Source organism: Diaphorina citri, unplaced genomic scaffold (assembly GCF_000475195.1).
Source record: "Diaphorina citri unplaced genomic scaffold, Diaci psyllid genome assembly version 1.1 scaffold753, whole genome shotgun sequence".
Classification (NCBI taxonomy): domain Eukaryota; kingdom Metazoa; phylum Arthropoda; class Insecta; order Hemiptera; family Psyllidae; genus Diaphorina; species Diaphorina citri.
In genome coordinates, this window is record NW_007378186.1 from 12,499 (window position 1) to 28,921 (window position 16,423).

The 16,423-nt window shown below is 38.0% G+C and overlaps 2 protein-coding genes across 2 annotated transcripts; both read right to left on the reverse strand.

The window, feature by feature from the left end:
- Positions 1-415: 415 nt before the first annotated feature.
- On the reverse strand, positions 416-2,247 carry LOC103511786. The gene is made up of 4 exons (XM_017445115.1): positions 2,128-2,247; positions 1,510-1,676; positions 904-1,018; positions 416-502 (listed from the first exon to the last, which is right to left on the reverse strand). Exons 1-4 carry the CDS (start codon positions 2,245-2,247, stop codon positions 416-418), a joined length of 489 nt encoding a protein of 162 aa, XP_017300604.1.
- Positions 2,248-2,713: 466 nt separating this feature from the next.
- On the reverse strand, positions 2,714-15,311 carry LOC103511787 (ras association domain-containing protein 8). Its single transcript, XM_026825445.1, has 12 exons — positions 15,214-15,311; positions 13,948-14,092; positions 13,648-13,758; positions 13,080-13,487; positions 9,935-10,129; positions 9,211-9,311; positions 8,892-9,006; positions 7,569-7,711; positions 6,658-6,832; positions 5,759-5,888; positions 3,046-5,472; positions 2,714-2,921 (listed from the first exon to the last, which is right to left on the reverse strand). Exons 2-11 carry the CDS (start codon positions 14,017-14,019, stop codon positions 5,372-5,374), a joined length of 1,551 nt encoding a protein of 516 aa, XP_026681246.1. The 5' UTR covers positions 14,020-14,092; positions 15,214-15,311; the 3' UTR covers positions 2,714-2,921; positions 3,046-5,371.
- Positions 15,312-16,423: the final 1,112 nt, after the last annotated feature.

The window sequence follows — 16,423 nt, forward strand, 5'->3', positions numbered from 1 at the left end:
CAACATAACCGAGGGATTGCGGTTCAAATCTTAGCAGAGACATGACAAAAATCGAGTCGGAGGAAAACAGTACTAAAAGTTCCTTCTTTTTAATATTCCTTTTTATGTCCAACATTCTGACCTATTATTTTCAATATACTCCAGGTGTAATATGTTTTCTTTACCTAACATTCTCATCCATTTCAACAATTTCAATCTATTCCAGGTCAGTACGCCATGTTGGTTCTGATCGAGCACACCTTCGAAGTGTTCATGTTCGCGTTCAAAATCTTCTACACCTGCTACCGCGGCTCTCAGCTCACTTCCGAGGGCAAACGCACCCTCATCATCATTCGCGAAATCAACCTCAAACTGGCCCTGGAAGAGCGGAATCGGGCTGCCATCAAACAGAGTCTGGATATCTTCACTATCCGCGTCAATTTGTTATTTCAGATTCGAGGGTTTTCTCTTGCTGTCGCACAATCTCATTTTCTTCTTCTACGGAGCCAAGACCTTTGATAGCCTGAGGACAGAGAAACAAACATAAAATGCATTAGACTCGTGTCATCTGTGTCGTAGCATACCCTTCTCGTAGTATGGTAGGTACCTCATCCAATGGGCAAAAAGGCACAATACTTACCATTCAGGTGATGGACTAACACGAATATAACATAGAGACCCCCATGAAAATATCTGCAATAAAAATACGAGTACATTTTTTTTTTTTTTTTGTCAACTCTGGGAATCAAGCCCGGAACCTTCTGAATAGCAAGCAGCAAGTGCGTTCTTACTGGACCCATGGGCAAGAAGAGGCACTGAACATTTAGGTGCTGGGTAAAAACTCCCATTGAAATATTTGCAATCGAAATACGAGTGCGAATTTTTTGTCGATGACGGACATCGAATCCGGGACCTTCTACTCACTTGTTCAGTGTGTCTACCGGCAGCTTCTATTTTGAGACTCTCCTCAGCTATGTACTCCATCTGGTGTTGCTGCTCCCGGGTCTTACCCTCCCAGAACATGATCTCGGCGTCATACCTGAGGGTGGAGAAGGAAAATTATGTGGTTGGGTGGAAGAGCTCCTTCAGAACCCTGCTAATGAACACTACCATGCCCTTATTTAACGAATGAAGTGAGGTACAGGCAATTCCAAGTTTTAACTTGACAATTTTTCTTTTCATTTTGCAGGATCCATACTCATGAACGGTTTGTTCGATTTTGATGATGAAATTTGGCAAAACGCATAGGTACTCTAAGTTTCAACTTCCAACTGCATTTTTTTCTGTTTGTTTGTTCTTATGTCTTAGCATGATTCTTGAACAAATTGTCTGATTTTGATGAAAACTGGCAAACACATCTAACATTCAAGGAAATTAATACTTTGCTCATTAAATTTTTGGCTCAATCGGGCCTTTGTGACCCCCTGGGAGCATTATTCTAAATCGGTAGGTACTACACAGCTAAAGGAGCCACTAGTAAATAAAACAGATGGCTTTGCACTTTAAACAGATAGATTTTTCATGTCTTACCTCGTCAGTTCCATTTGTTGCGAGGACAGTTTGTCTCGTTGTAGATTGATCAGACGAACCAGTTCCCTATATTGATGATGTTGTGAGTTGTACACGAGAGTTGTATTGGGAGTTCCGGGGGAATTATTGCCTCCATTGTCTCCTCCTCCGCCATTGCTTTGCAGATCCTGGTCAAAAACAAACCATACGGGAGTATAAATTACCTACTAGACATTACAAGTTAATTAGAACAAATTGCTTTTACCTACATGCTTTTATTCAACTCGAGATCTCTGTTTGTATGGGCCAAACATAGTAGATGTCTTTTAAGCCACTTTTACTCAGCTTTTGTGGATATCACAGCATTCTAAGAGCCTTCTGTGCAATACATCCAATTTTTCATCAATATTTTTACATTGGTAATACCACTACTGGTCGCTTCTCTAACAAGCTACGCAATTGTCCTGAGTGCACCCCGTATTTCAAAAACAGACCCGTAAAAACTCCGACTTTGTCAGGAATCGAACTTGGGACCTCCGATATACAAGCCTAGTGAGATAATCACTAACACGGCTGTTTTTAATACTTCGTATAGTATTTCCCTCACCGTTAGAGTTGCCTTTATTGGGTTTAACTTACCTTCATAATAATCTTCTTTGGTTTGACTCGTATCGTGGTTAGCGAAGTTGGAGGGGATACCCGGGCAGGACTCTGGGTGGGGGGTGGAGGCTCCCTGTAGGGGGGCGGGAAAAAGCACATGTACCGTACTTAGTCTTTGTTGACGTATGAAGCTCTTAACGTACAACATAACCGAGGGATTGCGGTTCAAATCTTAGCAGAGACATGCCAAATATCGAGTTTTTTTAAAAAAATAAAACTACAGGAAATGTCCTTTTTTCAAAGTCCTCCTCATATATCACAGACTTGGAGTTCACCGGCCTAGAAAAGGGCAAACTTTTAATAGATCAAATTAAATACATGTAAATATCTACATAAGTCGACTTGGTTTCATAACAATATTAATAAATAAAGAATTATACTTGTCTGACATTTAGCGAAGCTTCGCAAGCATTTGCTTCCTACTCAGAATAATATGTAATCACAATTTGCAGATCACACCTAATTATTATTATGAATTAATTACCCATTTTTTTTTTTTTTTTTTTTTTTTAGAAATCACTTCTCTTAAACCGTTTAAACAGCGGGTAGGTAACCCGAAACATTACGACGATGAAAGTACAGGGAGTTCCTCAAATGATGACACACTTTTGAGTGTAAAGGGAGTAGTTAATTAGTTAACTTTAAGCATTCCTAACCACTAGCACAGGAAAGAAAAAATCTAATTGGCCAATGAAGTCTGCCTTTGACTCGGTTTTTTTACGTCTCCTATAGGAGTCAAACCGAAGTCCAACTGTTAAGAATCCACTCATTAGCTTAGCAAACTGCACAACCGATACTGTTTAACTAGTAAGGATAAAAACCCGTATTTTGGCTGGGAATGAGTTTCGAACCCGCCTCTACCCTATTACGAGACGAGCGCCCCCTTTACCATTTAACCTTAGCAAACTGCACAACCGATACTGTTTAACTAATAAGGATAAAAACCCGTATTTTGGCTGGGAATGAGTTTCGAACCCGCCTCTACCCTATTACGAGACGAGCGCCCCCTTTACCATTTAAATGACACCCTATAACTCGCTGTAAATGCAAATTGTTAATTACAAATCTCTTAGAATAGTATTTTTATTGTCTCGAATGGATTTGCAAATTTACTACTCAGCGAATGAACATTTAGGCTTGAAGAATAAAGCTACAACTACTTTGCCAAAAAGAATTAGCATTTAACACGTGCTATGTGTTATTCAGAGTTTAAATTTCAGCTTTTAAAGGCAATTAATTTAATTTTTTCTATTGTAAAGGCCTTTTTCCAAATCACATGTTTACTCGATATTTTACGAATTGATCAAAAAAGTGCACTTTGTGCGAAAAAAATCATCAGCAACAATAAAATCTACCAAAATATTTGAAAAAAATCTATAATTTTGAAATATGGACCTAGTCATACGAAGGTGTAGTAGACCTTATCACGTGAAAGTGCTTGAAAAAACAATTTATGTGGTAATTTTATCTATTCTTGTACTGATGTTATTCGGTACAAAAAGAAAATATTGTGAACAGTGAGAAAAATAAAAATATAAAAGAACAAAAAGAAAAAAAACTAAATAATAAAAGATAATTATGTAAAAAAAAAGTAATAAGAAGAAATGAGGTAAATGTAAGAAAAAAGTCAAACTCGCTAGAAAATCCGCTTGGAAACGCAATATAACTTCAATAAAATTGTTTTATCACAGATTCACCTAAACATGGAGGTAACAGGGTATAATGGAAAGCAGGCTTATTCTACCATCTTACAGTGTTTTGAACCACGTACAATTTAATAATCTTAGGCATTTCCTAAATTACTACCAAGCAAGACCTTTTTCTCTCGAGTTTAAACTCACTTTGTAGACCCGGTGGCCATTAATACCCGATCTCTTGCAACAGAAAACAACATGACAGATTTCCACCAAAACATTTTGATCCATTCTAGATTTACCTCATTTCTAGCAACAAGAAAAACATAATTATATTAAATAATAGATCCATCTAATAAAAACTATAAACTCTAATAACATAAAATAATTTCAAAGGCAGTAATAGTCAAAATTTTAAACTTAAAGAGATCAATGAAAGAATAAAAATTGAATATCCATTGGAGTGGTAATAGCTTATTTCACAAAATTTCCGTTAGAAACTCTAAAGGGCATTTCATAAGTTCTAAGACCAAACTTCATGAGTGTGGTGTTAATGAGACGAATTTCAGACGAACATTTTTTTCATTATGTGAACCCAATATCCGAGGACCTGTTCTAGGAACGACCCCGGACATAATACTTTAACTCCACGCGTATAAAAGACTTTGTACCATTTTCCACGACTGAAAATTAGGGAAAGCAGAGTCTTTTGTGGATTACCTCTCCCCCGAAATCCTATTCCCATAAAAGAAGGTAAGTGGTAGAAACTTGTTTAATTCATAACAAAAAAGTCAAAAAATAAATTAGGCGCCAAAACAATAAGAAAAAATAATCTAACAAAAAAGGAGTTCTTGAATAAAATTCCTAGCACATTATTAAAAAAAAAAATAAATTTTAAATTAAACGCTATGAACGAAGTCATGAAAGCCAATAATTCAATAATAATTAATTAAGTGTATAAAAAAATAATTATTAAAGCTGTCTCGAATAATTATTTAAATAATACTAGCTTGTCTACATCCTGTCTTTATTACATAAAAACTACATGTTTGAAGAATGTTTTATCACAGAACTCGACTTTCCTCATTTGCACATTCCTAGTGGAGCAATACCGACTACCGACAGTTGTTTGCAAAACGTCTGACGTCACGGCATACGCTGGCATACGGAAGCGTATGCCGTGACGTTGGTCCTCATTTTTCCTGCTCTATGACTTTGAAACATCACCCAAGTAAGCGCAACTGATCTATTAGAAAGAGCTTGGGTTAAAACCGCACAATTTTCTTCATCTGATGGCCAGGACTACCATCTGATTTTAAACCTAGTTTAACTTTAAATCTTGGATTAAACAAATTGGTTGATTTCAAACTTTTCAGGCAATCTGATTGCTTTAATCCAATAACTAGAGTTAAACTAAGTTTAAACTCATTTGGCAGTTCAGAACATGAGATGGTTAATACGTACGTTATACGTAACAGGGTTTAAACTTCATACGTAAAAGGATTTAAAATTCATACTTCTGCTGGAAATTTCCACTGCATCTTGAGTAGATTCTGAGTGGCTTAAACCCACACAATTCGAGGACAGGGTTAAACCCACACGCCATGTGGGTTCTTGCTAGTGGGCACTGCATTCTCCAGTTGTCTTGGAGACCCAATCATCCGTCTGGTACTGCCCAACTTGTTGGCACCTGTAAGAGAACAACAGTTCCAGTTAAATATTGTAATACTGTAAATTGTAAATGAAACCTTTTAGAGGGGCAAATGAGGTCAAAACTAATCAACTTTGACTTCATTGTCAACTTTCATTAAAATCGAACAAACGGTTCTAAAAAAAAAAAAAAAGATGCAAAAGCGACTTATAATCTAGACATTTCTTATGGCCTATAAGTCATTTTTGCGTCAAATCAATCAATTACACATCATGTAACATGTAAAATCCACTAGAAGTGTCGCTCATCTACTAAAAGTACTTACCATCCACTAGAAGTTTCAATTCTTCAGAGGGCGCTATGGTCAGACTTTGCAGATTGGCATCCTTCATATCCCTGATCAACTTTTCCAGCTGCTTCTTCTTTTCAACTATCAGGCTCTCCAATGCTGCCACCTGAAATATACATAAATATTATGTCATTGAAGGTTTTAGGGAAAATGACCTGATAGTCAACTCCGAGCATTTAAAAATAACAACTCATTGAAAGTTGAACGTTTAGAAACTATGGCCTATCCAGCAAATGTCTTAATAAAGCAAGTATATTTGCCAAATATCACCAAAATCGGAAAAGTTGAATGTCCAGCAAATATCTTTCAGGTGTTAAATATGTTGTTTACAAATGCAAAAATTAACATGAAAAGTAAATAATTTTTTCCCAAGCATCCAAATATTTTGCTACAATATCAATGCTGGAATGCTGGCTTCCGTGGCAGGACATTTACACAAATCGCTAGCGTTCATTAGAAGATGGGAACATTTAAAGGACATAAGGGTGAATAAATTGTCCAGCAAATATCTTTCAGGTGTTAAATATGTTGTTTACAAATGCAAAAATTAACATGAAAAGTAAATGATTTTTTCCCAAGCATCCAAATATTTTGCTACAATATCAATGCTGGCTTCCGTGGCAGGACATTTACACAAATCGCTAGCGTTCATTAGAAGATGGGAACATTTAAAGGACATAAGGGTGAATAAAAGGTGTTAAATAAAGGTATTTACAAAATTTTATCAAAATACGAAAACTCGTTCGACAGTTAGAGCGATACAACGAATTTCCTAAAAGGGCAGCTACGCGGCTCCAGAAGGCTCCTTTTCTTTTTTGCCTGTTACCGAATATGACTGTCAAATTATCAATATATAAATAATTTTCTCCACTTACCTCCTTAGCAATTTTATCTCCACTCTGGGCTGCACTTTCCGTGTCGTGTCGTGCTTGATCCACTTCCCCCTGAAGACGTTCTACTTCCCTCAGCAATGATTTCTCCATATGATGTCGCTCTTCTGACTCCTTGGCCAGGAGTCGCTGCTCAAATTGAACTTCCTCCATGAGAAGTCTGCAATTAATCCATGAAGATAATAGTTCTTTATAATATTATAATGGTTGGGGCACTATTTATTTTGTTTTAGTTAGTAGTTTTTTTTTAGGCTTTGGTTAGGGCACACATTTATATGTTCGTAAAGTGTTCGCCCGTATATTGTTGTGAATAAATAAATGATCCACGGAGGTGAAAAGTCAGTATTAGCCAATCTAGTTCACTTAGAGCAGGGATCGCCAACCCGTCAATCGCGAGCTACCGATAGCTCGCGAGAGGTTTTCTGGTAGCTCGCAGACAGTCGCACAAGTTGAGAGCAACTCTTAGGGGAACCAAAAATTTACGTTGTTACATATGTCGTAAATTTTTGGTTCCTAAAAAGAAGCTCGGGAAGCTAAAAAGAAGGCAAGGGTGTCCTAGTCATCTGAGTAGGTCGCGACACAAAAGGTTGGCGACCCCTAGCTTAGAAGGTAGCACGCCTGCCTTGAAATCGGGATTGGATTCCTGCCTGTGGCGCATTTTATCCTTAACAGATACCTAAGGTTTGTTCTCGGAACGGCTGGCTTTCTCCTATCCTCTCTTCAATTTCGGAACGATAAGACCTTTTAGTAGTTTTCCCTTTATAAATCCTCAACCTTGCTTAACACAAAAAGCCCACTCTGAGGCTTAGATGTAGGGGCAAACAGCCCTAACAGTTGGGTTAAGCTTATACGAATCTACGAATCAATCCTCTAAAAAAAGGTCGAAAAATTCTTACCTGATTTTGTTTTTACACTGTAGGAGTTCGGTTTCACAATTGGCCAGTTTAGATCTGAGCAGCGTTATTTCAGATTCGAGGGTTTTCTCTTGCTGTCGCACAATCTCATTTTCTTCTTCCACGGAGCCAAGACCTTTGATAGCCTGAGGAACAAACATAAAATGCATTAGACTCCTGTCATCTGTGTCGTAGCATACCCTTCTCGTAGTATGTAGGTACCTCATCCAATGGGCAAAAAAGCACAATACTTAACATTCAGGTGATGGACTAACACGAATATAACATAGAGACCCCCATGAAAATATCTGCAATAAAAATACGAGTACATTTTTTTTTTTTTTTTTTTTTTTTTTTTTTTTTTTTTAAACCTCGGGAAAAAACCCCGGACCCTTCTAAAAACAAAACAACAAAACTCTGGGAATCAAGCCCGGAACCTTCTGAATAGCAAGCAGCAAGTGCGTTCTTACTGGACCCATGGGCAAGAAGAGGCACTGAACATTTAGGTGCTGGGTAAAAACTCCCATTGAAATATTTGCAATCGAAATACGAGTGCGAATTTTTTGTCGATGACGGACATCGAATCCGGGACCTTCTACTCACTTGTTCAGTGTGTCTACCGGCAGCTTCTATTTTGAGACTCTCCTCAGCTATGTACTCCATCTGGTGTTGCTGCTCCCGGGTCTTACCCTCCCAGAACATGATCTCGGCGTCATACCTGAGGGTGGAGAAGGAAAATTATGTGGTTGGGTGGAAGAGCTCCTTCAGAACCCTGCTAATGAACACTACCATGCCCTTATTTAACGAATGAAGTGAGGTGCAGGAGAGAAACAAACATAAAATGCATTAGACTCGTGTCATCTGTGTCGTAGCATACCCTTCTCGTAGTATGTAGGTACCTCATCCAATGGGCAAAAAGGCACAATACTTAACATTCAGGTGATGGACTAACACGAATATAACATAGAGACCCCCATGAAAATATCTGCAATAAAAATACGAGTACATTTTTTTTTTTTTTTTGTCAACTCTGGGAATCAAGCCCGGAACCTTCTGAATAGCAAGCAGCAAGTGCGTTCTTACTGGACCCATGGGCAAGAAGATGCACTGAACATTTAGGTGCTGGGTAAAAACTCCCATTGAAATATGTGCAATCGAAATACGAGTGCGAATTTTTTGTCGATGGTGGACATCGAACCCGGGACCTTCTACTCACTTGTTCAGTGTGTCTACCGGCAGCTTCTATTTTAAGACTCTCCTCAGCTATGTACTCCATCTGATGTTGCTGCTCCCGGGGCTTACCCTCCCCCGGGACCTTCTACTCACTTGTTCAGTGTGTCTACCGGCAGCTTCTATCTTGAGACTCTCCTCAGCTATGTACTCCATCTGATGTTGCTGCTCCCGGGTCTTACCCTCCCAGAACATGATCTCGGCGTCATACCTGATGGTGGAGAAGGACAATTATGTGGTTGGGTGGAAGAGCTCCTTCAGAACCCTGCTAATGAACACTACCATGCCCTTATTTAACGAATGAAGTGAGGTGCAGGAATAATCTTCGAGACATGAAAGTTAATAATGTGTCTGCAAACACGAGAGTCCAGTCAGGTAAAAATCTCTGGTTCTATGTAATACCTCCCTATGATACCTTATTAGATGGACTGCTTGGTTCTGTGGGCTTATACAGGATAGACTAGGCTTATACAAGATGGACTTAGTGTTAGTATTGAATGACACAGGAATTTTACACTGGAAAAGAGACTATTTTGAGGAAGTTTATGTGTTGCCGCTACATTTGCTTGCACATTGCCTAAAACACCCTTAAAATGTTGTTTCTGGCCGCGAAAGAATCTTAGTAGAATCTAAATTGGGAAAGCTTTTCCATAATGTATTAAATGTACATTGTAAAAGAAAAGGAACAGTGGTTTGAGTAGTTAACTCTAAACAATCTAACAACTAAATATTCCAAGAGGAAATTTGTCTCGAAAATCATTTTACCACCCTGTACAATCCAATTAAATAAATCAGGTGTGAATTTATGAATGTACCTAATCAAGCATTCACTCACTGGTTCACAAGATGAATCTTTTAACACCCTGTTTATTAGCCTTCTGTGCAATACATCCAATTTTTCATCAATATTTTTACATTGGTAATACCACTACTGGTCGCTTCTCTAACAAGCTACGCAATTGTCCTGAGTGCACCCCGTATTTCAAAAACAGACCCGTAAAAACTCCGACTTTGTCAGGAATCGAACTTGGGACCTCCGATATACAAGCCTAGTGAGATAATCACTAACACGGCTGTTTTTAATACTTCGTATAGTATTTCCCTCACCGTTAGAGTTGCCTTTATTGGGTTTAACTTACCTTCATAATAATCTTCTTTGGTTTGACTCGTATCGTGGTTAGCGAAGTTGGAGGGGATACCCGGGCAGGACTCTGGGTGGGGGGTGGAGGCTCCCTGTAGGGGGGCGGAGACAAGTGCTGTCCTCCCTCCTTACTGCGTGGGGGAGTGCCGTTGTGGAGGGGAACGGAGGGGGAGGAGTGAGAGTGGGGAGAGTGCTGCAAGCAGAGAAATGGGGGGTGGGGGTGATGTTAGTATGGATATACGGGTACGGTAGTACGGGTTTGGTTAGATATGCTTTTTCCAGTGTTTTTGAATGCAATGGCAGCTACGATCGACATAATTTCTCTTTTTTGGTAAATAATATTAAGTTAAAGAAAAAAGATCTTACTAATATACCTACCTATTTTGGAACAATTTAATATTTTTTATAAATTACAATAAAGAGAGAAAAATTGGTTTGAATTTCTAGCTTACATCCAAGGATTCGCCGCCCCTGATGATAAGAGAAGTATTGATACATTGCTAGTACTGTTTGTGATGAAGACAAAGTAATATTGTCGAAGGCTGACATATTCAAAAGTCAAGATAATGTCATTGTTATTTCCTAAAGAGAAAATTACACATTGCCAGCAATGACTAAAGTAGGCACTCAATATTATTACCGAATTGTTCTACTTTTGAGAGTGCAGTCGATTTGCAAGCTCACAGTCCAATCGGTCAAAATTTTTACTTTCTATTACTCTTGGGTGGTGTGGTCGCATTTAGGGGGGTTTTATCGTCCCGAAATCGAATAGAAAAGGAAGACAAGGTAGCCGATAGGAAAAAAAAAAACCTTTTTCCAACCATGGCCATCAAAGAGCACAACAACGCAGAGTTTCTCAAGCCCATTCTATGGAGTAGCAATTCCCTCGGGCTCATATTCATCGACAAGTATTCGGTACCATTCTGGGTGTGTAACATGGCGATCAATTTGGTTGTGGTCTACTTCAGTGTCAACTATAGCGTTAGTAGAGGGAACTACAAGAGGAGGGTTTATTGTCCCGAAATCGAATAGAAAAGGTAGACAAGGTAGCGGATAGGAAAAAAATCATTTTCCAACTATGGCCATCAAAGAGCACAACAATGCAGAGTTTCTCAAGCCCATCTTATGGAGTAGCAACACCCTAGGGCTCATATTCATCGACAAGTATTCGGTGCCGTTTTGGGTGTGTAACATGGCGATCAATTTGGTTGTGGTCTACTTCAGTGTCAACTATATTCAGACCAAGATTGCCGCCAACTTCGACAACTGCTTCAAGAAGAACTTCTGTTCGGACGTGGTCGAATCGGTGAATCGAATTATTCAACCGACAGGTGAGTTAGGGAATAGAATAGAGAGTGAGTCGAGGAATACATAGAATAGAATTTCAATCAATAGAATAGGTAAATAGATGATATTCTTTGGAATCCGTAAATATGGGAAGTCCCTTCACGCAAATCACTGGCGTATATCCACTTCCGCAGCCCCTTCGGGCGCGATAGAGACCCCATAGGGACATTTAAGGGCCCATGTCTAAAATTTGGAGCGCATCTACTACTGAATCAAGCGAAACCTTGCAAAAAGGGGGTTGAGGGTGGAACAGTATACGAGTATGCATACGCACCTCCCACATTCTAGGTTCACAAATACTTTCGTACTCTCCTTCATATCCTTCGATCTGCCTGTTAATTAGACATTATTCTGGAACATTTCAGGAACTCTCCTCCTCGCCCTCTTCAACTGTCGGGATCTCAAACGCCAGATCATTCTCAAAACCCAGTCCTACCTGGAACACAACAAACTGCCCATCTCCTGGGTGCACAAATACTTCGTTCTCATCTTTATATCCACCTACGCTCTCATCACCAGCTTCAACCTCGTGGTTACGCCACTGGTTCAACTGCTGCTTCACTTTATCAATTCCAGTGGCTTTCTAGTGACAGATATACTTATTTTGACGCTGTGCCTTGCCATACAAAAGTCGTATGAGAATATCAATGACAAACTGGAGGCTATGGTAAGTCTTATGTATGTTTGTCTTTCGTGGATTCTTGGTAGTTCGACTGAAAGTATTGGAGTTGATGAAAGACAAGAAAACTATTATCCCGTGAATATATAGCAAGTCAATAGTTATTCCCAGGTACTTTTGACGTAGGACTGAAAAGCTCCTTTGTGATTAATAGTAATTAGTAAAATATCAATAGTAATTAGACCTGGTTATGTGATTAATAGCAATAAAAGATCAGAGGTGATTTACTCAAGAGAATTAGAAGGAAAACTCTTGGGTTCACCATCTTTTCACTTTTGCCTCAAGCAATATGCTTTACTTTTCATGCCTTCACAGTTGACAGTCACTGTCCAATAATAAATGGACAATTATTGGACACGGACAATTATTATTGTCCATGTGCCCTCCTGTCCCCTCGTCTTCTAATATCCGATGCCAAGTTTCACCGATTGATAAAACTATGATTAGTTAATTTAAAACTTTGGATTAAGGTGATTTACTCAAGAGAATCAGAAGGAAGAAGTCTTGGGTGATTGGGTGAACTATCTTTTCACTTTTGCCTCAAGCTATATACTTTACTTTTTCAAGTGCTTAACAGACTCCCCAATTGCCCATGCTCATTTTTAAGCTCATCTTATGATTACTTAGTTGATTTTAAACTTTGGATTAATATTAACCCAAGTTTGACCGATGGTTTAAACTTTAAACTATGGTTAGTTGATTTTGGATCAAGACACTTTGGATTAAGATTAACCAAAATACTTTCTCCTCAGGTAAAACTGAAATACATCGACACGGAGCTCATGAACAAGATCATTTCTCAGCACTGGGACCTGTGCAAGCTTATCAACGATGTGAACGAAGCTTTCGGTATAGACCTGGTTATTCGTATGTTATACACGGTCATCCGGATTACCATGCTGCTATTCACTATACTCGAGTACCATAGTGCTGATGAACTCGGTGGGTAGCTTCTTAAGTACTTGGTTGAAATTTCATTTGTGCCCGACAAAAAGCTAAGTGATTTTGGATTAAGATCAACCAAAATACTTTCTCCTCAGGTAAAACTGAAATACATCGACACGGAGCTCATGAACAAGATCATTTCTCAGCACTGGGACCTGTGCGACCAAATTACCTGACTAGAGTTATGTTGAGATAAAGGAGACATGGGCATAATTTTTCCATTCCCATCCTGGTGATATGAAGATGGTCTTGACTGACTTTTCTCCTCCCGAGGTGTTGTCCGTAAACTTGTGTGAGAACTTAATGAGCTGAGTGGAGAACTAAGGTCAGAATTATTGTCCATATGATTTGCATCGGGGAATAGAGCCTTCCTTACGTCTTTGTTGGTGGCGTAGTTTGAGTATTGGTTTGTGGAACTGAGTGACTGACAATGGGTTGTTGGGGAGCCAATCAGCTGGCTTGGTTGACTAGAGGGTGATGACCCTTGGACCCATTTCTGAGCACAGTTTGGTGTTGATTGGAGTGAGCGTTGTAATATGAAGTGCACTTCATTGGCATATTCCCCAAGCTTCAAGAGCTCCTAGAAATGAAATGGGAAGAGATGATTGGTTAAAATAAAATAAAAAGCCATGTAAAAGAGCTAGGGATTTTTTTTTTTTTTTTTATGTTGGCAATAGAAAGTGAAAATTATAGGAACATCTAAGTACATACATATCTAAGTGTTTGATATTTTTTCTCACCTTAATAGGATGATCTTGGGGTGTTAGCAGTCTTTCATTGTTCCTGAACCTCTCAATCAGTGTGTAGCGTCCTGTCTTGCCAGTTGCATGGGCTAGTGCAAACACAATGTCCTGTAAGAAAATTGAAGTGATAGATATTTAAATATTGTTATTACAAATTCAAAATGAGTTTTTAGAGCAAACAGCTTCTTAGTAACCCAAAAGGTCTGAATAAATCCCTGATCAATCTTATCTCTTTGTCCCAAAATTATTTGCCTTTTTATAAACTTCTTCTAGCAAAATATACCACTTCTTACTTACCTGGCAAGTAGTGCTCTCTGTAACTCCACTGACAATTTTCTGCATCCCCTCAACCCACACTTTAAGTTCCATCACTTGATTTGTGACAATCTTGAATTTCTTATGCCAATGTGTATTTACTGAAGCTGCAAAATTTCAGCGGTGCCTGAAAATCAAAATTACATCAAAAGGTGACAAATATGTTTTATGATTACCTAATCATTTGAGAGTAGGTATACATAGGTGAACCATCTACATGTGACATTATTTGGCCAAATATATTGACAAAACAACGGAAGCTAGGTAAACTTGATAAATTTAATTATTAAATGTGTAAACTGAATGATTGCTGACTGTGGGTATTGAACACTTGAATTTGTATTTTATGTTTTATCTCTAGGTACCTATTTATTCCATTTTATTTTAAAATTAATTAATTAAATGCCTCATGAACTACAAACACTAGACAGCTAGACACCAATGAAGTTTAGATTTATAAAATAATTAAAATAACAATTACTAGTGATCAGTTAACAACTAGGTACACAATGAAGTTCCTTCACACAAAACTCTCTTGCCCATCAGATTACCAGATTATTTTAATACCCATGTCTCCACTCCAATGTTAAAACAATGGGTTTAAAAAATAACAAACAAATCAACCTACGAACTTCCGTTTCAATGATGAATAGAAGATGTAGGTATTTTCTTACTAGTGATCAGTTAACAACTAGGTACACAATGAAGTTCCTTCACACAAAACTCTCTTGCCAATCAGATTACCAGATTATTTTAATACCCGTGTCTCCACTTCAATGTTAAAACAATGGGTTTAAAAAATAACAAACAAATCAACCTACGAACTTCCGTTTCAATGATGAATAGAAGATGTAGGTATTTTTCAATCAGATTACCAGATTATTTTAATACCCATGTCTCCACTTCTATGTTAAAACAATGGGTTTAAAAAATAACAAACAAATCAACCTACGAACTTCCGTTTCAATGATGAATAGAAGATGTAGGTATTTTTTCAAAAAACCTATCCTAGTATCCTCTATTAATGGGATAGGCTAGTAAGACCCCTGCCCATAAATGACTGATGTGTGAAGAGATAATCACCTGTGAGTAGCACTTGTTTCAGTGAATGAATTCTCTTACCTGACAGAATCAAATGCACAGCTATTAATGGGATAGGCTAGTAAGACCCCTGCCCATAAAATGACTGATGTGTGAAGAGATAATCACCTGTGAGTAGCACTTGTTTCAGTGAATGAATTCTCTTACCTGACAGAATCAAATGCACAGCTTATTGAAAAGGTAAATCCAATCATTATTGAATTTTATGAAAGTTGAATAGAATACTAAATTATAATACTAATAAAGTTGTTTTCAGCTTCAGCACTCAGCAGCTAAAAAAAAGTTGATTTCAGATTTTTTTTGAAGCAAAACAAAACATTGTTGCCAGCTTGCCGGATGGAAAAAAAATCCCTGCATCTGAAGGAAAAAATCCCTTCTTGAAAAAAAAAATCCCAGCATTTTTTTTTATTATTTAATCTAAATTACTAATAAAGTTGTTTTCAGCACTCAGCACTCTCAGCAGCTAAAAAAAAAGTTGATTTCAGTTCAGATTTTTTTGAAGCAAAACAAAACATTGTTGCCAGCTTGCCGGATGGAAAAAAAATCCCTACATCTGAAGGAAAAAAATCCCTGCTTGAAAAAAAAAATCCCTGCATTTTTTTATTTATTTATTTATTTATTTATTATTAATATTATTCAGGGACTCCTTTCATTATTTGCCCCTATCAGGTAATTAGCATAGTTGATTTTGGATTAAGATCAACCAAAATACTTTCTTCTCAGGTAAAACTGAAATACATCGACACGGAGCTCATGAACAAGATCATTTCTCAGCACTGGGACCTGTGCAAGCTTATCAACGATGTGAGGTGCAGGCAATTCCAAGTTTTAACTTGACAATTTTTCTTTTCATTTTGCAGGATCCATACTCATGAACGGTTTGTTCGATTTTGATGATGAAATTTGGCAAAACGCATAGGTACTCTAAGTTTCAACTTCCAACTGCATTTTTTTCTGTTTGTTTGTTTGTTCTTATGTCTTAGCATGATTCTTGAACAAATTGTCTGATTTTGATGAAAACTGGCAAACACATCTAACATTCAAGGAAATTAGTACTTTGCTCATTAAATTTTTGGCTCAATCGGGCCTTTGTGACTCCCCTAGGAGCATTATTCTAAATCGGTAGGTACTACACAGCTCAAGGAGCCACTAGTAAATAAGACAGATGGCTTTGCACTTTAAACAGATGGATTTTTCATGTCTTACCTCGTCAGTTCCATTTGTTGCGAGGACAGTTTGTCTCGTTGTAGATTGATCAGACGAACCAGTTCCCTATATAAACTGGCAAACACATCTAACATTCAAGGAAATTAATACTTTTCTCATTAAATTTTTGGCTCAATCGGGCCTTTGTGAC